This window comes from Peromyscus maniculatus, chromosome 1 (genome assembly GCF_049852395.1).
Source record: "Peromyscus maniculatus bairdii isolate BWxNUB_F1_BW_parent chromosome 1, HU_Pman_BW_mat_3.1, whole genome shotgun sequence".
NCBI lineage: Eukaryota > Metazoa > Chordata > Mammalia > Rodentia > Cricetidae > Peromyscus > Peromyscus maniculatus.
Genome location: NC_134852.1, coordinates 31320481 through 31345570, shown reverse-complemented (window position 1 = coordinate 31345570; position 25090 = coordinate 31320481). Strand labels below are relative to the sequence as shown.

At 52.4% G+C, this 25090-nt stretch overlaps 1 protein-coding gene and 1 long non-coding RNA gene across 8 annotated transcripts in view; one reads left to right on the top strand and one right to left on the bottom strand.

Annotated features, from left to right (window-relative positions):
* The window catches only part of LOC121825728 (uncharacterized), an 84754-nt gene that overhangs the window by 20996 nt on the left and 38668 nt on the right, over positions 1–25090 (top strand). The gene's annotated exons all lie outside the window — the stretch shown is intronic.
* On the bottom strand, positions 1977–25090 carry LOC102926461 (CD177 antigen). Of its 7 annotated transcripts, none has more exons than XM_042271581.2 (17): positions 25007–25090; positions 21474–21614; positions 21087–21272; positions 19720–19839; positions 19418–19537; positions 17041–17181; positions 16660–16845; positions 14946–15065; positions 14630–14749; positions 12531–12665; positions 12233–12418; positions 10653–10772; positions 10332–10451; positions 5036–5176; positions 3922–4113; positions 3684–3818; positions 1977–2434 (listed from the first exon to the last, which is right to left on the bottom strand). In XM_042271581.2, the coding sequence occupies exons 1-17, from the start codon at positions 25044–25046 to the stop codon at positions 2160–2162; spliced, it is 2478 nt and encodes an 825-aa protein (XP_042127515.1). In that variant the 5' UTR covers positions 25047–25090; the 3' UTR covers positions 1977–2159. The 7 variants fall into 7 exon arrangements, with proteins under 7 accessions (XP_042127515.1, XP_076429609.1, XP_076429592.1 ...); XM_076573494.1 differs by having other exon boundaries at positions 3922–4110; XM_076573477.1 differs by lacking the exon at positions 25007–25090 and adding an exon at positions 21709–21821.

The window sequence follows — 25090 nt, the reverse complement described above, 5'->3', positions numbered from 1 at the left end:
ACTCGCCTTTTGGGTTGTAAAAGAAAGCCTGATGGTCGCTGCCTGCCTTTATGACCCTGTAAGAAATCAAGCCTGAGCCGCGTGGTGGTGGCGCACACCTTTAATCCTAGCACTCCCGAGGCAGAGGCAGGTGGATCTCTGTGAGTTCGAGGCCAGCCTGGGCTACAAAGTGAGTTCCAGGAAAGGTGCAAAACTACACAGAGAAACCCTGTCTCAAAAAAAAAAAAAAATCAAGCCTGGTGAGCTTGCCTTAGCTAGAGCACTGCTATTGCATGGTATATAAGTGTGAACCTCAGAGACAGAGGAGGATTTTGACTGGAGAACTAGAAGAATGAGATAGAAGATGGGAAGAGTCAGATGGGTAAGAAAGAGATGAGAAAGACCAAGATGGGGCAGAACTAAGATGAGAGAATTAAGGTAGAACTTAGAGGGGACAGCAGATAAAGGTAGAGAGGGATCAGGCAAGGAAGGAGCTGGGCGTGAGAACAGAACTGAAACTGTGTAGACAGAATTTTATCCCAGAGGAATAAAGAAGACGGACGAAAGAGTTCGGTGTACTTAGATTTATTTCTTGCAGATTATTCCCGCTGTTCGTAGCTTCTCCTCTGGGCCCCTGGGAAGAAGATCATCAAGGCTGGACCATGATAATTTTCAGTGAACCCCTTTGTCTTTGAAAGTAGAATTGCACACGTGGTGGGCACCCCAAAAGGGTGTCGCAGGGGGTGGACACTTGCTGAGTAGGTAAGCACAGGTGGATGTTTGGTAATGTGGGGGAAAGAAGCAGCTGAAGAAGTGGGCTCTAGAATCAAGTGATGGGTGGCGAAAGCCAGCAGGAACATACTGAGAGCTCCAGGGGCTGCGGTATCCCATCACCATGGCAACCTTGTTTCTTCGGGCATTTCTAGAAGGCCAGCATGGGCCAACAAGAAGGATGCAGAAGTGCTGGTGTTGGGATGGAGATGGTGGGGGTCTCCTTCTGTGAACCCCATCTCCTGTCACCTGTGGTCCTAGGAGCCAGTGTCTGTGTGGACCGCTTTTGGAGAGCCAGGTTAAGTGCTGTTAAGGAGAATTCAAGGGATGGGCTTGGCTGCTGCCCCAGCCTGTCTAGGACTTGCAAGTAGAGCACATGAGAACCCAAGATGGAGCTCCAAAACCCGTGTGAAAGTTGCCTGCAGTCTCTTCCCCTGGTCCTTCCACATGTGAGGAGTGCTAGCTGCATGCTTTCCTCTGCCAGCGTGCCTTCCCTGCATCGACCCACCTACATCCCAGCAAACCCGGAGGCATGAGGAACCTTCCCTCCCTAAGCTGCCTTTTGTCGAGGCAGTGACTGAGGGGCCCTGTGGACTGGCCTGGCTGCTTCTGTGTCCCTAGATTCATTCTTCTTTCCACTTCCCAGGGGCGTAGACGTCAGTTCTGTGGGAACTGCCTTATTCAGCCCATGCAGGGTCCCAAGAACCACCGCTGGACAATGCGAATTTCAGCCTGGAATGAAAATGTCTACAATGCCTGTCTTTGTCTGACTGACTGACTGACTGACTGACTGACTGACTGATTGTGTGTATATATGTTGTGTGGATGTGGTGTGTGTGGATGGTATGTGTGTGTGTCCTCTGATCCTCACCCTCTCAAGGCTACCATGGCAACACTCACCTGGTATAATGAATGGCCTGAGAAACTGTATCAAGCCTTATTCTCAGCTCCTTTCCTCCCGACTCAATTACCCGCCCTTCGTGCCACTCACAGCCCCTTGCCTGGCTCCTCAGGTGAGGGGCCAGCCCTTGGCTGTGGTCCTGCCCTTCCCAGGTCACAGTGAGGCCTGGTGCTTTAGGCCGCAGCATCCTGAGGGCTCTGTGCTGCCACAGGTTAGGAAGAAGACATGGGGGTGGGGTGGGGACACAGGGAGACCAGGCCTTGGCAGCAGGTCTCTCAATGGATCCTCTGAGTGCTATCATTTCCTCACATAGAGAAACCCAGTATTCGGAGAAACAACAGCAACTTTATTATTCCACAGGTGTGGCCGATACGTGGATGGCCACCAACAAGGGTGAGTTCAGCGCCTCCCATGTAGAAATATCACCACACCTCACCATGTGTGAGGGTTGATGGTACCAGGACAGCACAGGCTGACACTTTCATGTGTAAGGTCATAGGTTATGATGTCAGAGGAGGGATGGCTGTGGGCAGCCAATAGGGGTTAGGAACCACAGGAAAATGGGTTCATCTGAGAGGACCAGACAAAGGGCTAAGGAGAGCCCCAGCCCTAACACCCAGGCGAGGGAAGGGGCTGAGGCACCTCCATCCAGAGGCTTTTCATCATTTTCGTCCTCAAAGAATTCTTTTGCGGAGAAGATCCCAATTGTTTTGGAGTCCCCCAGTAAAGTTTTGCCAGATGAGGACATGCATCCCTGAATGCTCATTGTGAAAGACAGGTCACCTGGAGGGTGAAGGGCAGTTACAGGCTATACAATCCAGCAGTGCTGGGAAACTCAGACCCAGGAATCCCAGCCCCATCCTTTTCCCCAAACCATGAATCTAACCCTGCCTTCCTTCCTCCATCCAGGACTCCAGGGCCCAGCTCTACTCCCTGACAGGCTAAAGGCCCAACCCTCAGCCTCATGAGTCCAGACCCAGCCCTCCTCCTTCAGACCCAGGGATCCAGGCCCAGCCCTCCTCCCTCAGACCCAGGGGTCCAGACCCCAGCCCTCCTCCCTCAGACCCAGGGATCCAGGCCCAGCCCTCCTCCCTCAGACCCAGGGATCCAGACCCCAGCCCTCCTCCCTCAGACCCAGGGATCCAGGCCCAGCCCTCCTCCCTCAGACCCAGGGATCCAGGCCCAGCCCTCCTCCCTCAGACCCAGGGGTCCAGACCCCAGCCCTCCTCCCTCAGACCCAGGGATCCAGGCCCAGCCCTCCTCCCTCAGACCCAGGGATCCAGACCCCAGCCCTCCTCCCTCAGACCCAGGGATCCAGGCCCAGCCCTCCTCCCTCAGACCCAGGGATCCAGGCCCAGCCCTCCTCCCTCAGACCCAGGGGTCCAGACCCCAGCCCTCCTCCCTCAGACCCAGGGATCCAGGCCCAGCCCTCCTCCCTCAGACCCAGGGATCCAGACCCCAGCCCTCCTCCCTCAGACCCAGGGATCCAGGCCCAGCCCTCCTCCCTCAGACCCAGGGATCCAGGCCCAGCCCTCCTCCCTCAGACCCAGGGATCCAGGCCCAGCCCTCCTCCCTCAGACCCAGGGATCCAGGCCCAGCCCTCCTCCCTCAGACCCAGGGATCCAGGCCCAGCCCTCCTCCCTCAGACCCAGGGGTCCAGACCCCAGCCCTCCTCCCTCAGACCCAGGGATCCAGGCCCAGCCCTCCTCCCTCAGACCCAGGGTCCAGACCCAGCCCTCCTCCCTCAGACCTCAGGTTTTGGGTCCCAGCCCTCCTCCTTCATCCTAATGAGTCCAGACTCCTGTAATCCTCCCTCAGATCACAGATTCCAGGCCTCAACTCTTCCTTCAGATGAGTCTTGGCCACAAACCTCCTCTCTTAGACCCAGTGGTCCCGGCCCATCCCTCTTCCATCTGAGGTAGACTCATCTCTTCTCCCTCAGACCTAGGAGTTAGGGAACAACCCTCCACCCTCAACCCTGGAGCCCTGGCCCTGCCTCTTCCAATCCTGCAGCCTAGCCTTCAGCACTCACCTCCCTGGAGCACAATGTCACCGTTATAACAGCGAGTGGTACCCCGGGGGCAGGCGACAAAGCTGTTGTAATTGAAGCAGGATCCGTATAACCCCACACACACCGGACACCGCAGGTCTCCAGGGGCAAGGGCAGCTGAGGACAGAGAGAAGAGCTGGGATGCACTGCACGCTCTCAGCTACAGCCACCCGCTTAACTCCCAAATGTCTGGGTCCTTCCATGTTCCCGGATCCCATACTTGGACGAGGGAGGGGGCTCAGCAGGACGCTGCTGCTGTTGCTGGCCTCGTTGCACAGGTTGGAGGAACAGAAGCGTGAATAGGAAGCCACCAGTATTCCAGGGGGCCGGGAGTGTATGGAGACACCGGCACTGTCCTCTGCCCCAGGCCTGATGCAGCCTTTGCTCCCTATTAGGAGTGTTTTTGGTCCTGCTGGTATAAGAGAGTGAAAGCCAGGCTTGGATGGGGAGGATGGCCAGGCCTGGGCGCCCACCTCTTGGGTCCCCCGATGTTCCCCCTCCCAGGGAGAGCACACTGCCCAGTGACAGTGGGACACAGCATGTCCTGTGTCAGCCAAAGCCTGCAGCACAAGCCTGGCTCCTTCTGCCCTGCCCTGCACATCCCATTGAACAGTCTCCACAGCCTGCCCTGAGCCCCTCCTTCAGGCTGCAGCCTCACTCTGCTCACCACCTCCTCTACCCTGCTGGATTTCCCTGCACACTCTGCCCTTCACACCCACAGCTGGCTCCCTGTGGTCTGCTTCTCTCCTTCCCCACTTCCCTGAAAAGCTGCCAAAGGCTGATCCCCAAACAGGTGTTAGACTCCCCCCCCCCACGCCCCATGCCCTCACCCGGTCCCTCTTCTCCCCTCCCCCGTCCCTCCCTCCCTTCCTTCCTCTCTGTTTCTCTAGCTCTTTGCCTCACTCTCTTGTTTGTCTCTCGGAGAGTCTCGGATAGCCCAGCCAGGTCTTGAATTAACTATATAGGTGTGGATGGCATTGAATTTCAATTTAACTGTCTCTTCCCTCCCAGCCCTGGGATTACAGGCATGCCCAGTTTACCTGGTACCAGGAATCAAACTCAGGGCTTTATGCATGCTAAGCAGGCACTATACCAAATGAGCCACACCCAGCCCAATAATCCTCCTTCAAATGATGGAGGTCATCAGGGTCCCTTGGGTTTTTACAGCACCATTCTCATTTCTGGGCTTGGGGCTGGGCTTGGGGCTACCTTACACCACTGCCCAGCAAGACAAGGCACAGAGAGAGGAGCTGGGCAGGAACTGCAGGGCACACAACCGAGGGCAGGGCTGTGCTGGCCAGTACGGGAGTGAGGCCGTCCACCACATCACACACCTACGTCCACAAGCAGGAGGGTCTCCTGACATAACTCCTCAGGTTCACACGCCAGGGTGGATGGTGCAGACCACTCGACAGCTGTCTCAGCAAAGCCACTGCCAGGTTTCACAATGATCCCCTTGTAACAGGTCAGAGTAGCTGTGGAGAGGAAAACCACCAGGGCTTGTGAGAGTCCGGGAGGCACCATGTCTGTCCCTGCAGTGTTTGGGCTAAGGGAGGCCATGACACTCTGAGTCATACTCCCAGTGCCCTGGCTGTGACCTCCCTGTCTGGATTAAGAAGGGACTCAGAATCCAAGTCTGCAGCTCTGCTCACCCTGTTCCTCCCTGAGCAGACGCTCTTCTCAGAGCCTCCTGAGGAAGGCTTGCTCCTCACAGATGGCTCCCCCTTCAGCCGTTCTCTCCTCCCCATCCATTTCATGTCCTCCTTAGAATAATGAGTAAGGTGGCCTGGAGCCTTCTCTTCCTCTGTGTGTGTGTGTGTGTGTGTGTGTGTGTGTGTGTGTGTGTGTGTGTGTGTGTGTGTTTGTGTGTGTACACGTGTATGTATGCCTGTTCATGTGTGTGGGTGTACATGTGTGTGTGTGCATGCATGTAGAAGCCAGAGGAAGCCGCAGCTGCCATCTTGGGGGAGTTACACATCTTGCTTCTCTGCAGTATGTACTTTTATTTTGTTATCTCCCTAGTCGACCTTCTCCGTTTTTTACTTATATAACTTTTATTACATTGAAGTGTGTGTGTGTGTGTGTGTGTGTGTGTGTGCCACAACTTTGAGAGTTAGTTCTCTCCTGCCACAAGGAACCGAGGGAGTGCTTTAACCCGCTGAGCCCTCTCAGCAACCCTGTTTTTTGAGACAGGATCTCTCAATGATCTGAAGCTCTTGAAGTAAGGCAAAGAAAGTAGGCGAGGAGGGCTGGCCAGCAAGTCCTGGGGGTCTGTCCATCACTGCCTTGCCAGGGCTGGGATTACAAGCATGTTCCACCGCCTCCCCCTTCTCTCTCTCCTCCCTCCCTCCCTCCCTCAACATGGATTCTAGGAATTGGACTCAGATTTTCATGTTTGCATAACAAACACCTACTGACTGGGCCATATCCCCAGCCTTAGACATTTCTTTGGACTGAGAAGCCCTAGATTACAAACAAATCCCTGGATCCACCTCTAGTGAGCACTGGGTCTGCTGGGTGCTAGGGTACAGAAGTGGCTCTCCACAGATGAGTGTCCCCGTGTGTGTGTGTGTGTGTGTGTGTGTGTGTGTGTGTGTGTGTGTGTGTGCATGTCTGTCAGCTCTGCTGTGTGGTCCAGGCTGGCCTCCAGCTCGCAGCCCTCTAGCCTCTGCCTCTGGAGCACTGGGATTGCAGAGCAGCTCTGTCTTCGCTGCCCACTGGACTGTCTCATGTCCCCACCACAACCCACAGCAAGTGGCAGCATCAAGGCAGGGAAGCAGAGCAGTAAGTGCTGAGGACTTTGCCCAGTGTCACCAGGCATTAGGTGGCAGAGCTGGACTCACAATTCAGGCTTTCTGTCCCCTTAGAGTCAGGGTCGAACACAGCAGTCTAGTTTGAGGACCTTGAACTTGGCCTTCCCTAAGGACCTGACGTGATCATCATCACATAATGTCGAGTACCCGGTGATGAAGAAACTCTTAGAGCTGGGACTGGGTGTCCACCAGCACCCCAGCCTTCTCGATGGCTCACAGTGGGGTGCTGGCCAGTTCCTCATTTCCCAGGTGACAAATGTGCAGCTCCAGCTGCTCTGCTCCTGCAGACCAGATGTGCACTCTCCCCGCTCCACCCCTCCACACCCTCCCCTTTTGCTCAAAGGTTCCCCTGTAGCAGAAGGAGCATGGCCCCCGGATTCTCACCCACGTTTTCTCTCCAGCCCATGTGGCCGTCTCCAGGAAACCCTGTGGCTTAGGCTGCACAGTATTGCAGAACCCTAGCACTGTCACCACCTCGAGTGTGCTGCAAGGTCCCAGGGCCGTTGCCTGACTGTCATGGGTCTCTCTGAGCCCCCCTTACCTTCTCCTCCACCTATTTACCACCCATAACTGGAGTCCTCTTAAAGGATAAGGCAATCATGTCAGCCCTCTGAGAAACCCGAGAAGCCCCGAGAAGGCAGAAACTTCTGTTAGGTCCCCATCTCCCCCAGAATAAAATCTGTTGTCTTAAAATGGTCCCCGGGCCCCCGTGTGACCTATCCTTCCTACTTCTTCATGGTCGCATCCTCCTGTCTGCCTGGTCACTATGCCACAGAAACAGCCCGTAAGGCTAAGGGGATGACAGTGTCAGGGACTAATGGAAGACAGAGGATGTGCTCTGGGGACAGCCAGGGGAGGAAGGCAGTCTGTCAGTCTGCCGTGGGCCATCACACAGCTCACACCTAACTCTCTCTCACCCCTGAACCTTCGCACGAGCTGTTCTGTTCCCCCAGACCTCCCCACCTGACACATCCTGTGCTTCTAGCATTTGCCACTGGCTTTTGCTGATCCCCAATAAATGTTTGCTAAACTGCCCAGCCGAACCCAACCCCGGGATGGCCATGCTCCTCCAAGGCTTGGCTCCCATGCCAAGAGCTCATTACCTGCAGGATAATGGCTGTGTTTTATGCAGCTGGCATGGGGTTTCTGTGTATGCTATTTGGGATGTGAGGGGTGCACATGTGGTGTGTGCAGATGTGTGATTTGTGGCGTAGGTTTTCGTGTGTTGGGTGAGGGGGGTGTTCTGTATTGTCAGTGTTTAGTCTGTGTGTGGCCTGTAGCACGAGCTGCGTGTATAATGCACTGTGGGTTCTATGGGGGTGTGGGCACATGAGGTTTCTGGGGTTTCCATGTATATGAGGAACACAGGATCCAAAATGCATGAGACAGGATTATGAAGCACAGTGTGGTGCATCTGTGAGGCTGCTGTGTGCATTGTGTGTGATATGCACAGTGTGTGTGGAATGTGTTTTCTCTTTTTAAAAAAATTATGTGAAATGTCCTTTTCTATTGCTTTTCATCTTATTCCCTCCCTTGAGACAGTGTCTGTCATTGACCTGGAGATAGCAATCAGCAGGAGTCTCCTGTCTCTGCCTCTCACAGCACTGGGTTACAGGTGTGTGTGTGTGTGTGTGTGTGTGTGTGTGTGTGTGTGTGTGTGTGTGTGTGTGTGGTGTGTGGCCATGCCCACCTTTGTAGGTGAATGCTATGGACTTGAACTCGCGTCCTCATGTTCACACAGCAAATACTCTTACCCACAGAGCCCTCTCCTGGTGTGGAATTCCCTTACATTGTGTGCAGATGTGTCACTGTGATTGGTTTAATAAAAAGTTAAATGGCCAATAGCTAGGCAGGAGGTATAGGTGGGACTCCTGGACAGAGAGGACTGTGGGAAGAAGAGAGGTGGAGTCCCCATCCAGATGGGGGACAACTGCTGTGGGATGTTAAATGTGTTGTTCTGATTGGTTGATAAATAAAACACTGATTGGCCAGTAGCCAGGCAGAAAGTATAGGTGAGACAAGGAGAGAAGAGAATGCTGGGAAGTGGAAAGCTGAGTCAGAGAGACGCTGCCAGCCACTGCCATGACAAGCGAGATGCAAGGTGCTAGTAAGCCATGAGCCACATGGCTACTTATAGACTAATAGATATGAATTAATTTAAGATAAAAGAACTAGATAACAAGAAGCCTGCCATGGCCCTACAGTTTGTAAACAAACTGTGTGTTTACTCAGTTAGGTCTGAGCAGCTGCGGGACTGGCGGGTGAGAGAGATTGATTTGTCCTGATCGTGGGCCAGGCAGGACTGGAGAAAACTCCAGCTACAGGCAACCAGGATGGGCACAGTGGAGAGATGAGGTAACAAGTGTGTGGAAAAATATAGATTAAAAATTATGGGTTAATTTAAGTTATAAGAGCTAGTTAGAGACAAGCCTAACCTAAGGCCAAGCTTTCATAATTAATAATAAGTCTCCATGCCATTTTCTGTGAGCTGGTGGCCCCAAAAGAAAAATCCATCTACACTCTCTGCAGTCCCTGACAAGCCATTTCTACCAGGAAAGCTAAGACAAGTTACCTCCTTGACAGAGCTCTTTCTGACACCACCGTCAATCTCTGCCAGTTGTGGGTCCCATATTCAGTACTGCCTCAGCTCAGAATGACCAAGTGGAGATGTCTCCCCCGGACAGCCCAGGAGGCCCCTTAGATGTGCCGCATTAGTTTATGCTGTGAATATTTGTTTAACTATGTAAAGATGTTTGCATTTGTTCATGCTGAGGAATATTTGCTTAATTGGGTGAAGGTGTGCTGCATTTGTTTATGTCACGGAATCTCTGTTTAACTATGTAAAGATGTGTTGCTATCTTACCTTGCCTGCCTAAGGCATCTGATTGATCTAATAAAAAGCTGAATGGCCAATAGTAAGGGAGGAGGTATAGGTGGGACTTCCAGGCAGGGAGAATAAGTAGGAGGAGGAATTTAGGCTGGGGTCGGGGAAAGGTGGGAAGGAAGAAAAGAGACGCCAGGGGTCAGACCGACAGGGAGGAAGCAGGAAAGTAGCACATACAGAAAAAAGAAAGGTAAAAAGCCCTGAGGCAAAACATAGATGAATAGAAACCATTTAAATTAAGGAAAAGGAGCTAGTGGGACAAGCCTAAGCTAAGGCTGAGCGTCCATAGTTAATAATAAGTCACTATGTCTTTATTTGGGAACTGGGTGGAAGCCCAAAGAAAATTCCAACTATACCCACCCATTCTTACGATTTTCTCTCCCATGGAGCAAGGCCACTGGAGTTCTACAGCCTCATGAATGGGGATGAAAGGAGGTGCAGAGAATGGGGGGGTGTCATCTCAGTGAAGTGGGATATATGGGGTGACCAGAGGTCAGGGTACATGGAAATGAAATCAGAAATAAACACTTGTGTTCTGAATGAACCTGGCCAGGCGCCAGGATGCTGACAGTAGCAAGCGCTGTGCACCCCAGCTGTCCTCCTTACATCTCACCTCCCACATGGACGGGTCACCCAAGTTCAGTTTTCTCAAACTTATTTAAAGCTCTCCCCAGTGGGCTCGTTGTCCCAGTGCCTTGGGCCACACTCCCTCCCTCTCTCAACAGGACACCTCTCTCCGGCCCTCTACCTCCCAACCTCCTCTAACCTTGGAGAATTACTTCCTGTGTGCATGGCTGAAAGGATGATGCTCCTTTAAATGTCGGGGTGGCTGGTTCAGTTGATAACTTTCGGTGTCCCACACCCCATAAGGATCATCTTGCCTTGAGGTTGCAGTGTAAGGTGTGGCTTACTTTTCTCCCATATGCTTCTCACCTTTCTGAGGACTGCAGTCCTCACGTACATTCATGGGTCCAATTGTCTGGGTGCCATTGAGCAGATTGCAGCCTGGCTGGGACATGCAGCCCTGCACCCTCAGATTGGAGATGATCTCCCCTAGGATAGGAGGAGAGGGGAGAGAGAGACCTCACACACGTAGGTCATGAGAGCCTCGGAGGCAAGCCCAGCTCTGGGAGGTTGGTTTCACACTCCTCGAGGCTCTTTCCTTCACTCAGTTTACCTTTCCTCCCCAGACACCCAGATCCCCACTCCCAGCCCACCATGTTCAGTCCCGCAGGGTCCTCCATCCAGGCTTACCTCCCCTGAGGCTGAGGACTCCACTGTAGCAGTGTGAGCTGCCTGCAGGGCAGACCTGCTTGGGTGGATTCTCACAGCCATGGGTAGAAAAGCAGAGTGGGCAGCGTGTGGTCCCTGGGACTGGGAGGCAAGGGGCGTAGTGAGGGGCAGTGGGAAGCTCTGGGTTTGGATCAGATATCCCTTCTTAGTTCCCCAAGGTGCCTCACTTTCCCTAGCAAGCGCTCCTGGGCTCCTCTCATGCAGGCCTGCAGGAACTGGGGCTGTGACTGGAGGACAGGGGAACCTGCAGAGACCCTGGGACTGGGTGTAGGAAGAGCAGCCTGTGGGGACCTTTGGGGATAGCCACAGACTTCACTGAGTAGGGGGAGGGGCGAGAAGCAGCCAGTGGCTCTACTCACAACCTTTACTAAATAGTTAAGAAAATCCCCTCATAACAAAATATTGCAGAACACAGAAACATGAAGCCTGCCAGTTTACCACCCGACAAGGACTGTGGAAAGCCCCATCCCACTGTCCAGTAGGAAGAAGAAATGGGAAAGTCCCAAATGAGATACGAGTGAACCAAAGCCAGCCATATGGAAAGAGGGCAAACACACAAGAAAAGCAGGGCTGCTCAGGACTGGAGTGTGAGGCTGGGAGTTTGGCAGGAAACCCACCCAGGGGGTCAGTGAGATGGCTCAGCAGGAGAAGAACCTGCCACCGAGCCAGACAGCCTGAGTTCAGTCCCTGGGACCCACATGTTGGAGGACAGAACAGATTCACGTGGGTTGTACTCCACAGACTCACTGGTGCTCGTGGGCAACCCCCACTTATAATTAAATAAAATAAAAAGACGAAAACGATCCGGGGCTGGAGAGATAGCTCAGCAGTTAAGAATGGATAACACCAGTGCCAGCAGGGGCTGTCTCTGACTCTTTTGCTGGCTTTTGGGATCCTGCTCTTCATACTTAATACATGGGGAGGTGCTTAGTCTCACCACCATTTGATGTGGCAAGCTGTGTTGATGTCCATGGGCGGCCTGCCTTTCCTGAACAGAAATGGAGGAGGAGTGGATTGCAGGGTGGGGGAGAGGGGCTGGGAGTAGATGAGGGAGGGGAAACGTTGGACAGGATGTAAAAAAAGAAAAAAGGATAACACCCTTGCAGAGGACCCAAGTGTGGCTCCTAGCACCCATGTTGGGAGGCTTACAACAACCTATAACTCCATCGCCAGGGGACCCAATGCCTCTTCTGGACGCACGCACGCACGCACGCACGCACCTAAAAATAAGATTTTTTTAAAGGGAAATCCACTTTGTTCAGGGTTGCTAGAAGAGGTCAGCCAGGGGACTTTGGAATTGTGGGTCTCAGGGAAGTGCAGATGAGGGAATGCAGAAGGCCTGGAGAGGGAAGGGCCCTGAAGAGGGACTGGGAACTGTGGGCTGTGGAGAAAGCAGGAGCAGGCAAAGTGGAGGAAGTGAGCTGGCTGGGTGCTGTCCAGCAAGGGAGAGTCTGTAAATGAACGTCTTCCCTCAAAACGCACTTCAGCAGCTGGCACCCTGCCTTTCTCCCCAGCACCCAGCTTCCCCCTGATGCCCTCACCTGTCACAGGGGGTGGAGCCCAGAGAGGGGCTGTGGTAGACAGGCCATTGCAGAAGTCTCCTAGGCGGCACACTCGGGTGTAGGAGGTGACAGACAGCCCCGGGCCAGTCCTGTGCTCTGTGACTTTGGCCTCTTGGTCCTCAGCAGTAGTGCAGCCCTTGGTGAGAACCAAATTCACCTTCTCCCCTAGACAGATAGAAATGGGCGGGTTGAGGCAGAGGTCAGGGCAGTTGCCCAACAGAGCTAAGGGGGCAGGGCCAGGAAAGGGGGCGTGTCTGTACCCAGAGGGCCTTCTCACCGTTCTCTATCATCACCAGCGTGTCTTGGCAGCCTTCACCAACATCACAGGTTGTCTGGCCAGCTGTCCATTGGAGCGGCAGCTGCGATACATTCCTTGTGATCTCCAATGTCCCATGCTGGCATTTCAGAGCCTCTGCAGTTAGAAAGAGGAGAGAGAGCAAATCCCTCTCAGTATTGAACTGACCCTGCTTGGTGGGACTTCATTCACAGGCAGCAACAAGTGGACCCTTCCAGAATCTTCTCTCATGCTGTTCAAGGCAGGAAGCCTTGGTGCCTGTGACATCCAGCCCATGCCCTGCAGTCCCCAGATCTAGCTGTGGGAAAACCAGCGAACATGAAGATTAATGTTGGTTGAACTCAGTCCCCCCTTGAAGTTAGAGAGACACAGGCAGATGAGGACATGGAGACAGGGTCAGAGCAGACCGTGCTTCCAGGTGAGCCAGGGTTCCTATGGGTCTTCTTTCCCTACCATGACTCTCTATTGCCTTGCCAGAAAAGGGTCTAGATGCTGAACAAGAAAATAGTTCTAACTGCAATTTTACTTCTCGAGATACAAATATTTCTCCAGTGTCTTCAGAGTGCAGTGTTGTGGAAAGAACCATTGCTGTCTGCCGAGAATCCCGGAGAAAATGCAAAAGCTACATTGTTATGTCTCCTGAGAGTCCTGTAAAATGAAGTTTTTCTCTTACTTCCACTCGAACAGCATGGCCATGTGTGTACTAAAAAAATAAATAAAATGCAAGCGGAACATTTGAGGAAACCACTCAAATGTCTAAAGTTTTTATTTGTGTGTGCATGCATGTGTGTGTACGGATGTGTGAGCGTGTGTGTGTGTGTGTGTGTGTGTGTGTGTGTGTATGGATGTGTGAGTGTGTGTGTGTGTGTGTGTGTGTGCTTGGTTGTGAACATGCATGTGTGTGTACGGATGTGTGAGCTCGCGCACGTGTGTGTGTGTGTGTGTGTGTGTGTGTGTGTGTGCTTGGTTGTGAACATGCATGTGTGTGTGCTTGGTTGTGAACATGCATGTGTGTGTGCTTGGTTGTGAACATGCATGTGTGTGTGCTTGGTTGTGAACATGCATGTGTGTGTGCTTGGTGTGTCACGAGCATGTGGAGGTCAGAGCTTGATGATGGATATCTCCCACTCTGACTCTCACGGAACCCGGACCTCACTGATTGGCCAGCCAGGAGACTCGGAAATTCATCTGTTTTTCCCTTCCCCCTCCCAACCGCAGGTCTAGGGTTTTGGGTGTGTGCTGCTGTGCTCAGTTTTATATGGTGCTGGGGTTTCAAACTCTGGACTTCACGCCATGTGGCAAGTACTTTCTCTGCTGGGCCATCTCCCCAGGTCCCTCTACACTCTCTCCTTGAAGCTCTGAGGGTTAAGACGACACAGGCCTATTAGGAGACTGAGGCAGGGACAGACAAGACCATACGCTTAGGGAAGATAAGACTCTAAATCTATTTTCCATCTCTACGATAGCTTCTCTTTGCCTTGCGACCCTTCTGAGAAGCTCCACGCCACCCCCATCTGCCAAGTGAATGCCACCGTGGCTGCGTGTGAATGCACTAGTAGGGACACGCCTGGAGCCCTCACGTGACTCTTGCATTCTCCACCATAACCAAACCCCCTTGATTCTCTCTCTGATTTTCTTTCCAGTGGAGCGTGGAGGCTGCTGGGTATCATAGATGAGGATGGGAGAAGGTGATGGAGAGACTGGAGGCGGTCAAAATGAACCATGAGACCTGATATGACACCAGGTCTGGGTGTGTAGAATGGGGACAACCAAGCAGGTGGCTGTGCACCAGGCACTTTCCCATTGAGCCTGGACAGGCCGTGTGAGCTCACTTGTTCCAGAATTATTCAAAGCTCCCTCAACACTTTTCTCTCCTGGGCCACACCCCCTCTCTCCTTCACATGTACAGCCTCCCTGGAGAATCCCCCCCACCCCCACCTTGCTTGCACACATCTGAGTGAGTGATGCTCTGGGCTGGCTAGCCATGCTGGATGGCTTTGAGTGTCCCACACCCCACAAGGACCACCTTGTCCCTGGCTGCACTGCAGGCGATTTGCCTACTTTTCCTATGAGAAACTCACGTGACTGGGGTCCACAGTCCTCAAGCACATCTATAGGTCCAATTGCCTTGGTACCATCAAACAGGTTGCAGCCTGCCTGTGGCACGCAGCCCTGTACCTTCAGGCTGGTATCAATGCCCTCTAGGAAAGGAGGAGATGGGGAGAGACAGAAACAGAGACATAAGGATCATGCAAGTCTCAGAGGCAAGCCCAGCTCCAGGAGGCCAGCCCTGCTCCCCTCTGGGTCTTATGCCCTGTCTCAGTTTACCCTTGTTCTCCAGACACTCGGCTATCAATGCCTAGCCCACTCTCCCAGGGTCCCCGTGTCCAGGCTTACCTCCCCTGAGCCTGAGGACTCCACTGTAGCAGTGTGTGCTGCCTTCAGGGCAGACCTGCTCAGGGGCGTTCTCACAACCACGGGTTGAAAGGCAGTGTGGGCAGCGCAGCGTCCCTGGGACTGGAAGCAGCAGATGCAGTGAGGGACAGTGGGAGGTTTTGGGATTTGGTTCAGAGGGCCCTCAGCTCATTCCCCCAGCATGCCTCAGCCTCTCTGGATAGGCCAGACGCAGGGAATTTGGGCTGTGGCCTAGTAGGGGAGCAAAGGTGTAGAGAGTGTGGGGGAAGCCCTCTGGCCAGGAACACCAGAGGTGCTATTTTCCTAGGTGGGGTCTGCAGGGAGTTTCCAGTCTGACAAGAGACATGAACTTAGATAGGGAAGAAGGGGGTACCCAAAGGGACCACTGACTTTACGCCAAACTTCTTTTTAAAAAAGGATTTATCTTTATTATTTTATTCATGTGTATTTGTGTATAGGTGGAGGGTGAGGGGTGGGTTTGTATATGTGTGTGTAGGTGCCCAGGCTTCAGGGTCTTTGGAACTAGACTTGTTACAGGCTGTTGTGAGCCATCCAAGGTGAGTGCTGGGAACTCAACTTGGGTCCTTTGAGAGCAACAGGTTTCTTAGCTGCTGAGTCGTCTCTCTACCCCACCCCACCCCAGTTGCTCCCGAGGTTTGTCAAATAACCAAGAGAAAGAAGACTGCCCTGTTCTCAAACTATTTCAGATTAAAGAAAGGCAAAGCACCATCTGAAGCTATTTTTGATGCCAGGCAACAAGAAGGGAATGTTCTAGGCTCATGTTCAACAGGAAGAGGAAGTGTGAAGTACATGATCTGTGAAATCAGGATTCCACATCAGCCGTAGAGGAAGTAGAAGGAACAAGGTGGGAACAAGGCCTCTCTGAGGTTGGTGGTGCAGCACCAGAAAACCTATAGGGGAGTTAATGAGGCGCACATAGACAAGGCCAGTGTGGGGTCACAGGAAGGAAGTGCAGAAGAGACACACAGTAGGAACCTGGAGGGTGTGCAAGTATTCAAGGCCAAGGTGGAGGGAGCTAACAGGCTGCCAGCCAGTAGAGTTGATTTTAAAACAGCCCCAAGGGTTGGGATGTCACTCAGTGGTAGAGCCCCTGCCTAGAATCCCCCAGTGAGGGCCTGGGGGTGTGGCTCAGAGGTAGAGCCCCTACCTAGAATCCCCCAGTGAGGGGCTGGGGTGTGGTTCAATGGTAGAGCCCCTGCCTAGAATGCACCAGTGAGGGGCTGGGGTGTGGCTCAGTGGTAGAGCACCTGCCTAGAATCCCCCAGTGAGGGGCTGGGGTGTGGCTCAGTGGTAGAGCCCCTGCCTAGAATCCCCCATTGAGGGGCTGGGGGTGTGGCTCAGTGGTAGAGCTCCTGCCTAGAATCCCCCATTGAGGGGCTGGGGGTGTGGCTCAGTGGTAGAGCTCCTGCCTAGAATCCCCCAGTGAGGGGCTAGGGTGTGGCTCAATGGTAGAGCCCCTGCCTAGAATCCCCCAGTGAGGGGCTGGGGATGTGACTCAGTGGTAGAACACCTGTCTAGTTTGTACAAGGCCCTGGATTCCATCCCCAGTACCACCAAATATATTAAAAAAATTACAATAAAGTGAATAACCCCTGTGTACTTATTTCTTCCCCACAGCCCTGTCTTTCCTCTAGACAATCCCTTCCCTTCTCTGGGGATCTGCCTACTCAGATACCTGTGCCAGAGGGTGGGATCCAAAGATTTCTAGTTGTAGACAGGTCATTACAGAAGTCCTGGTGGCGGCACACATGGACGTAGGTGATTATGGAGATTCCGGGGCCTGTCCTATGCCTGGTGATTTGAGCCTCTCTGTTTGAATCACTAGTACATCCTTTAGTGAGAACCATGTGAAATTCTTGTCCTGGAAAAAGAGGGAGGCTGTTGTGAGCACAGACCTTTATTGTCCTCGTGAAGGTGGTTTAGATGCAGGTGAGGAGAGGACCAGGCACAGGAGGGGGTTCATCTGATCATGAAGGAGCCCTAGATTCCAGTGCCATGGAGTCCTTCCCAGGATGCAGTGGGAGGGGCTAGTGACAAGGGTGGGGCCTCTTCTTACCATTCTGTATTAGCATCAATGTTTCCTGGCATCCCTGGCCGGCCTCGCAGGTTTTCCAGCCAGTTGTCCAGCTCAGGTGCAGATCCAATACGTTCCGTACAGTGTCTAAGGTCCCACTGTTGCAGTCCAGAGCTTGTGGCCCTGGACAGGGAGATCAAATCCACCTCAGGGGCTTCCCCAGCTCCACGCCCCAGGAAACCCCTTCCTGGTGGGACATGAATCATAAACACTAACAGGTCGGCCCCCTTTATGCACCATTCTTGTGGTACGTGAGGCAGGAATCCTTGGTGTCAGTGACATCCAGCCTATGTCTTCAGGCTTTTCCATCTACTTGGATAAAAAGATCACTGAGCTGGGGAGATGTGCTTCAGTCGGTACAGTGTTGACTATGCAATCGTGAAGGCCTGAGTCTGGGATCCCAAAGATTCATGGAAAAGCTGGGTGTATGATGGGGCTCGAGAGGTGACTCATCTTGCAGAGGACCTGAGTTCAGATCCCAGCACCCACATCAGACAGATAGTGACCACCTTTAACACCAGCTCCTGGGATACCCTTTTCTTGCCTCTTTGGGAACCTATACACATAAACACACACATTAAAAAAATCTTTTTAAAAAGCTGGATGTATGCACACACCTGTAATCCTAGTTCTTGGGAAGTAGAAGCAGATGGATTCTTGGGACTCACTGACCAACAAGTCTGGTCTAATTGGCAAACTCCAGACCCTTGAGAGACCTCCATCTCAAAGGAGGTGGATGTTGTTCCTAAGGGTGATGTCTGAGGTTGTCCTCTGACCTCCATACACATGTGCACATGAACACACACACACACACACACACACACACACACACACACACCTGCTCACACATGAACACACCACACATGCATCGAGACACACTCACTGAATTAAAAACTTCCAGAAGACCTAGTGTTTTTCCAAGGCCAAGCAAAGAAGGAACTCGTCACTTCCTCCAGTGTCAGGAGCCATTTTCACAAGCTATTGCAGGCCACGAGGCCATTACCGTTTATAGCAATTAATAATTCGGATGTCAACCCACCATAGGAATGATTCTCAGATGGGGTACCCGGGCAGGCAAGGCTTGCAGGCCACTGACTCGGAACACTGTTGCTTCCATCTGTAACTTCTTGTGCAACAACAGCTATGATATCTCCCCAGTGTGTGCATATTCAAATAATGTGTATATGTAATCTCATGATTACATCTCAATCTTATGGGTACATATATCTGTGGGTGTTCAGGAAGATGACTTTTCATTTAGTTGTATAATTTTGATATATAGAAAATATAGTAGGATATGCTTCATGGCCAGATCCATTGTCTCATGAGACTGCAGACACTTAAAGCCTGCTTTGTTCCTTTTGCTCAGACTAACAAAAATAATCTCACCTCAGACTAACACACTTAGCTCATTTTTATTTCAGAGCAAGTTCGAACTAGACTAAAGGCCTTTATATATAGATCATAATTTTAAAACTTTACAGTTATGCACAAGGTCAGAGTCACAGGTGCCTACCAAGATTACTAACACAAAGCAACCTAAGAAAAGCCTGCCAATTCTTCACTGGCCAAGTCTGCTGACAATAGACCTGTGTCTCAAAGTTTGTCACTGGGCACTGTGTCCCCCTCCCTCGGGGTCTGGTCAGTCTTACTCCTGTAACCTTGGAAGCTTGTGTTGCCATGGTAAATGGCTCTGCCCTTATCACTTCCCCTAGGAATGTGCTTTTGACTAATGAGAGGTAACTCTTGTAACTTTTTCTATTGCTTCAAGTGTCCTGTGAAAGGAGAATTATTAGGCTAGAGGAGAAGAAACAGGGAGATGAGAACAGAGAACTAAAGCTGAGAAATTATAGACAATTAGGCCAAGGAAATTAGGAGAAGAGCAGAAGAATAAAGAGATATGCACAGAAGGATCGCAGGGTGAGCAGATTTATTCCTTCGCCATTGGTCTTTCCCAAGCTTATTGTGGTGAATCCTTTGGACCCTGAGAGGAGGTCTTTAAGGTTGGCCCTTAAAGCACATGGTCCTGATCTGATTGTTGCAAAACCTCACAGAGGAATTCTCCTCGTAGCAATCTTTCTCCTCACCCTTCTGTTTCACTCAGTTCAACATTAGCTGAGATGTCTGTTGTTGTATCTTTGTCCGTTAGTTCTGACAGTGACCACACCCCAGTTCTCCTCTCCCACAGCTGGACATCTCTTGCAGGCACACACACCCTAACCCTCCAGCCACCCTCTGGAAGAGTCCTCTCAGTCCTGAAGTGAGTGGGAAGCATCTGGATTTCTTGGGAATGGCCAGCCTTGGTTGGTGCTTACAAGGATCATCTTGTCCTGAGCCTGGGCCTCGTTTTCCTACTCACCCAACTGAAGACCACAGTTTTCACTCATATCCAAGGGCCCAATTGCTTTGGTGCCATTGAGCAGGTTGCAGGCTGGCTGGGGCATGCAGCCCTGCACCCTCAGATTGGTGGTGATGCTCTCTAGGAAAAGGAAAGAGGACTATAGGTATGAGGGGGAGGGGACAGAGAGCTGACACAGAGCTGCTATCCAAGTCTCAGGCAAACCCAGCTCCAGGAGGTCCTACTTTCTTGTGGGTTCAATGCCCAACCTGTTTACCCTTGTTCTCCAGACACTCTCCCAGGGTCCCCGTGTCCAGGCTTACCTCCCCTGAGCCTGAGGACTCCACTGTAGCAGTGTGAGCTGCCTGCGGGGCAGACCTGCTCGGGTGCATTCTTACAGCCATCTTTAGAAAGGCAGAGTGGGCAGCGCAGGGACCCTGGGACTGCAGGTGACAGACACAGTGAGGGGCAGTGGGAAAGCCCTGGGTTTGGTTCAGATGCCCCCTCCCCCACTGTGTTCCCAACATCCCCTCCTGCAGTTCCCCTCATACAGGTCCAGCTGCAGGAAATTCAGGCTATGGTCTAGTTGGGGGATCAAGGACAGAGGGTGTGGGGAGGTCAGCAAAGACCCTGGGGCTGAGGTCAGGAGGCACAGGGCCTCGGGAAGGGATGGCTTTTGAGACAGGATGTAGATACAGATTAGGCCAAGGAGAGGGGGGTGCCCTAGAATGAACCAATGGTTTCACCCACAACTTCTGCTAAGCAGTGAAAGAGGAAAAAAAAAAAAAAAAAAAAAAAAAAACAGTTATTCAGCAAATCTTCCAGCATGCCACAGCCCCAAATGCCATGCAGAAGCAACAAAGGCAGCATAAAGTCTCCAGCCAGGGCTGAGGAGACATGCCTTGGGAACACAAGGACCTTTGTTCAGTTCCTAGCACCCATGTATAAAACTAGGTATACTCACCCACTGAAGGCCCTAAAACTGAAGAGGCGGAGCCAGTGGACCCCTGGGGCTTGCTGGTCAGCTCGCCTAGCCTAATCTGTGAGCTAGCCTAGGTTCCAATGAGAGACCTGGTCTCAAAGACACTAACTGGATGGTTTCTGAGGAAGGGCACCCCATGTTGGACTCTGGCTTCTACACATCTCCACATGCATATGCACCATCCACCACATGCACGTGCTCATGTACACACACACCTGCACACACATGAACACACTGGCACACCCACATCCTCATAGAACAAATCAACCAGTCAACCAAGTTGGAGGCCAGTGCCCCTTAGGGAAAGGAAACACAGAAACCCAGTGTGAGAGCCACCAGGGGATCAATCCCAGCCACATGGAAAGAAGGGCTATGCCGGCAGAACAGGGGCAGGATCGAGCACCAGAGTTGAAGGCATCAGAAAATATCAACATCAGAAAATATGGCTGACTCGTGGCTCCAACCCTGTTGTCAAATGCTGGCAGGAGTGTTCTGAGGCAGGATGGGGGGAGTAGAGGGCGGGAAGACAAGGAGGATGAGTGAATTAGAAGAGGAAAAAGGACAGGGGTGCAATCAAGGCTGGGATGGAGCCAGTGAGCTGGCCAAACTTCCGTGGGCAAGTGAGTGTCTGTAAAAGAATAACCCTGTATACTGATTTCTCTCCCAAATCCTTCCCCTCCGACATGTCACCCTTCCTCCCCGTGGCACCTGTGGGTGTGGGTAGGTCCCCAAGAACCTCAGTGCTGGACACATCATTGCAGAAGTCACTATGGTGACACACACGGGTGTAGGAGACGATAGAGAGCCCGGGACCGGTCCTGAGCCAGATAACCCGGGGCTCCTGGTCCTCAGCCTTAACGCAGTCCTTGATGATCAGCAAGTGTATTCGGGGTCCTGGGTGGAGAAGGGAAGGCGGGTGGAGGTGGGGGTTGGGACCCCAGGGTCCTGGCGTGAGTTTGGACATCCCAGGGTAAGGTGAGATGTTAGGAAAGAAAGGACTGGGCATGGATGGATCGCACCTGCAGCTGAGGAAGAGCTCCTCCCAGGGATGCAGGATGCTGGAGGGCCGTGGGGTGGGTCTCTGGAGTTTCTTACCATTCTCCAGGAGCATCACCAGGTCTTGGCAACCCTCACCAACCTCACAGGTTTTCTCACCGGTTTTCCACTCAAGGGGCAGCTCCGAGGCATTCCGCACAGCCTCTATTATGGCCCTCTGACAGCTCAGAGCTGGTATACCTGGCATGAGAAGATCAGCTCCATATCATCAGATGGTTACCTTGTGCCACTTCCTGGGACAGACGTCCCCTTCCAGATGAGATTTCTCACGTACAGGGTGACAGAGTGGTGACTCCCAGGAGGGTCAGCACTGGCATAAGGTTCATGACTTCAGTCTGTGGCTAGAAACGCTTCCAGTGCTCTTTAAGCAGGAAATGCAATCCTTTTATACCCAGGATTACCCAAGGCAGCCCAGGAAATGGGGAGTGCTGCCTTGCAATACACACCAGGCCGGCGCCCTGCCCGCAGTCTACTACAAGAAAGGCTAGGCTGTTTGGATAGTTCCTTCCCCTGGACTGAAGAGTACAGACCCAGACTTCATCTCTTAGAACCAGGGGTCCAGCTCCCAAAACCTCCTCCCTTAGGCTCAAAGGTCCTGGTCTCAGTCTTCTTGCCATTAACCCAAGGGTCCAGACCCTAACACTCTCCTCAGAGCCAGGAGACTAGGACCCAGCCCTCCTTTCCACAGTCCTAGGGATTCAGACCCCAAACCCCTTCCCTCGGACTTAGGAGTCCAGGCTTAGCCCTTCTTCAGACCCACAGCTCTAGGCCCCTAGTCCTCCTTCCTCAGACCCAGGACTCCAGGCTCAGCCCTCTGCCCTCAGATCCAGGACTCCAGGCCCAGCCTCTTCCCTCAGACCCAGGACTCCAGGCTCCAGCCTCCTCCCTCAGACCCAGGACTCCAGGCTCCAGCCTCCTCCCTCAGATCCAGGACTCCAGGCTCCAGCCTCCTCCCTCAGACCCAGGACTCCAGGCTCCAGCCTCCTCCCTCAGACCCAGGACTCCAGGCTCCAGCCTCCTCCCTCAGACCCAGGACTCCAGGCTCCAGCCTCCTCCCTCAGACCCAGGACTCCAGGCTCCAGCCTCCTCCCTCAGATCCAGGACTCCAGGCTCCAGCCTCCTCCCTCAGACCCAGGACTCCAGGCTCCAGCCTCCTCCCTCAGATCCAGGACTCCAGGCCCAGCCTCTTCCCTCAGACCCAGGGCTCCAGGCTCCAGCCTCCGCCCTCAGATCCAGGACTCCAGGCCCAGCCTCTTCCCTCAGACCCAGGACTCCAGGCTCCAGCCTCCTCCCTCAGATCCAGGACTCCAGGCCCAGCCTCTTCCCTCAGACCCAGGGCTCCAGGCTCCAGCCTCCTCCCTCAGACCCAGGACTCCAGGCTCCAGCCTCCTCCCTCAGACCCAGGACTCCAGGCTCCAGCCTCCTCCCTCAGATCCAGGACTCCAGGCCCAGCCTCTTCCCTCAGACCCAGGACTCCAGGCCCAGCCTCTTCCCTCAGACCCAGGACTCCAGGCTCCAGCCTCCTCCCTCAGACCCAGGACTCCAGGCCTAGCCTCTTCCCTCATACCCAGGACTCCAAGCCCACCTTCCCTCCTCAGACCGGGCTCCTTCCACAATAAGAACTGGAGTTATCCTGAACTCCAGTGACCCTATGGTTCTTCCCCCTTGAGCCACCTGCATGGCCCCTACCATGTTCCCAAATACTACAGGAATCCTATTTCTTCAACTCAGCTACCTTCTAGCCAGGTGGGGCAATGACTCACATGTCTGTGAGGATATTGCGAAGTGTGCCTCAGGCCTTCTTGCCCTTGCTTCTGTCCCCGGCTGGTGATCTGTATCTCCCTTGCCTTTTTTGTCCTTTGAAATTGCTTTTCTGTCTATTCCTCCACCATCAGAGCTATTCCTTTTGTTCTTTACCTCACAGAATAATACAGGAAGCAGTGTGATCACTTCCTGAAAAAGGTGGTATCTATGGAAGAGTACCCTATTTCTCGAGAGGCTGGAGAGAAGGTGGTTCAATGCTTTACCATTGAACTGGCTGCTCTGACGGAAACCCCAGATTCAGTACCAGCACCCACATGGCGGCTCACAATCACCTCTCACTCCAGTCCCAGGGCATCTGACAAGCTCTTCAGACTCTTTTGGCACTGGATATGCATGTGATATACATACATGCCCGAAGGCAAAACACTTATGCACATAAATAACAAAGTTGCATATTTCTTGACAGTGCAAGATGTCTTTGTCTCAAAAGGACTTAAAAAGTGGTATGCTAGAAAACCATTGTTATTACTATTATTATTAGAAAAATGGCATCCATAAATATTGACATGATTTGGGAGTTAATATGCATTCGCTTGCAACACTCAGTTTATGTAGAGCTGGGCCTAGAACCCTGGGCTTTACGGGTACTAGGCAAAGCACTGTATCAACTGAACCATGGTCCCATCCCCTTCTTTCTTTTTTCCATTAGATTCTGTTGCTAAAATTCATTCCCCCAGAGACATAACATCTACCCCTCCTGCAAAGGTCCGAATCACAATCCAAGGTACAGTTTTACCAAGTTCACCCTCGGGAACTAGTGACTTTATTAGGCTCATTGACAGAGCAATGGAGGTCACAGACAGAAGCCTAGGTGGCTTTAAAGAGGCCACACTGGGAGGTGGCTGACCCCTCAAGGCCACATAGGTGGAGCCTAGTCTTTCCCAGTCTATGTACTTCCGGACTGTCTCTGAGGCCACATGTAACTAGGGAAGAATGCATACACCTGTTGGGAGACTGGGCTGGATACTCAGGTGAAGGTCCCATGACACACTCTCCCCTTCCCCTCCTTGCTACGGGCCACAGGAATATAAGAACTCGGCTGGTTATGGCAAAGCCACTACCTGAAGGGATCAAGGAATTCCTTCACAGGAAGCCAAATTCCAAGGAGCTTTTGGTGTTCTTTGGCTTGTTATATATCAGCTGTCTTCTGTTATGAAAATCACGTGTGCCTTCATAGTTTTCCCAATTGATTTTTCCCTAAGAATTGCTAACAGTGTGGACTGATCACTCTTTGGACATATACATTCAAAGTATTTGGAGAACAGCCTCAGGAAAGGGTTCGTTCCCCCCAGTCCATCCATTTCTCCGCTTTCCGCACTGGAATCAGATATCTCTACCTTAGCCACATTCAAGGACTAACAGAAACAACAATCCAAACCACCACATAATAAGTCTTCTGAATTAAGGTAAATTCCACACGGAGACACTGCCTAGGTTAGATGGGACCCTTCTTTTCTTACAGCCTTACTAACTTTATAGACCTCTAACTCCTTACCTAACCACTTCTAGGAATATTTAGATAACTTTCTGTGCTAACAGCTATGCTCAGCCTGAACCCCAGTTCAAGCCTCCCTGTAATTATCATCATTGGCAGCATCCAGCCAGGTCCATCCCCAGATGGAGGAAAGTACCTTATCAGAGATACCTCTGTACTCTCTAAGAACAGACTTAAGCATCCAGACTACCCGTTTGAGAAGGCCTGGCGGATGTGCCAATTAAGCTTAACTTCCTCCTTTCCCAAATCTTACCTCTAGTTCCAGATCTCCCTTTAACTATCACCAGAGGCATCTAGCTGTGTACAGGTTGCCTAGCAACCAAGCACACTTTCCCCC

What these genes read in the sequence shown, in the direction of transcription:
- LOC102926461 (XM_076573477.1), bottom strand. Translation starts at nt 21,760, where the DNA reads ATGAACCTTATGCCAGTGCTGACCCTCCTGGGAGTCACCACTCTGTCA. An exon ending in AAACTGTGGTCTTCAGTTGG is followed by an intron (nt 17,182 to 19,417) that starts GTGAGTAGGAAA and finishes CTCCCTGTCCAG; the next exon opens with GGCCACAAGCTCTGGACTGC. An exon ending in ATTGATGCTAATACAGAATG is followed by an intron (nt 16,846 to 17,040) that starts GTAAGAAGAGGC and finishes CTCTTTTTCCAG; the next exon opens with GACAAGAATTTCACATGGTT.